The 826-nt window shown below is 43.0% G+C and overlaps 1 protein-coding gene across 1 annotated transcript; it reads right to left on the bottom strand.

Moving 5' to 3' along the window:
- Nucleotides 1-212: 212 nt before the first annotated feature.
- On the bottom strand, nucleotides 213-820 carry LOC109509095 (protein FAM193A-like). Its single transcript, XM_019859006.1, has 3 exons — nucleotides 817-820; nucleotides 636-745; nucleotides 213-527 (listed from the first exon to the last, which is right to left on the bottom strand). The coding sequence occupies exons 2-3, from the start codon at nucleotides 695-697 to the stop codon at nucleotides 278-280; spliced, it is 312 nt and encodes a 103-aa protein (XP_019714565.1). The 5' UTR covers nucleotides 698-745; nucleotides 817-820; the 3' UTR covers nucleotides 213-277.
- Between the last annotated feature and the right edge of the window lie 6 nt (nucleotides 821-826).

Below are 826 nucleotides of genomic sequence, written 5' to 3'. Positions count from 1 at the left end.
TCAATAAATATATCTTAATGTACAATTTATTTTATTTCCTACATTTAAACAACTGTTTCTGAATTTTGTATTTTTTTTATCTTAATTATAATTTAGGTCACATGATTGTTTTGCATCTATAATTATTGAAATGTAATTTAATTACAATTTGAAGGACAAATTAATTGTAATTTTAAATTGGCAATAGTTTATTTGGGACAACTTGAGATTGCTTTCATTTTCAATTGTTTATTTCATGGCAAACTATAATTGAAATTTGTCGAACAATGTTGCGGACTCACAAAGTGTTGCCATCCCCGGCAGGTAGGACGAGTCGGGGATGCCGCTGGACGGTGATGGGGGAGCTTGAGTTGGAGCCCGACGGCGAGCTGCCCGAGGAGAGGCTGGGCGGGTGCACCTGGGCCAGGTAGTCCCGCGGTGGGGCGTCGCCCTGCAGGGGCAGCTTGATGGGCAGGTCCTCTGAAATGGGCGAGTCCATGATACCGCACGTCAGGATGTGCGAGAGGCTGCAGTCGTCACACGTGCACCTGTGCGGGGGGACAAAATAAGTCACCATTATAGTCAATCTAATAACTGTATGAATCAGAAATCTATTTGACATCAACACAATTTGGCAGTTAAAAATCGCTGCTCACCTTCTCCGATAATTGCAATTGGGACAATCGGGAATACTGAGACGCGACGACAGCATTCTCATTGTGTCTGTGAAGTTGTCTCCACAGGACAGCTTCTTATTGTTGGGCAACTGCCAAGAATGTAAACAAAATGCACCAAAACCTTACGGCGAGCGATCATGTTCATTTTTTTGTGTCCTACCTGTTCCTCG

This window comes from Hippocampus comes, unplaced genomic scaffold (genome assembly GCF_001891065.2).
Source record: "Hippocampus comes isolate QL1 unplaced genomic scaffold, H_comes_QL1_v1.1 C16768800, whole genome shotgun sequence".
Lineage (NCBI taxonomy): Eukaryota > Metazoa > Chordata > Actinopteri > Syngnathiformes > Syngnathidae > Hippocampus > Hippocampus comes.
This window is presented reverse-complemented; position numbering and strand designations above follow the sequence as displayed.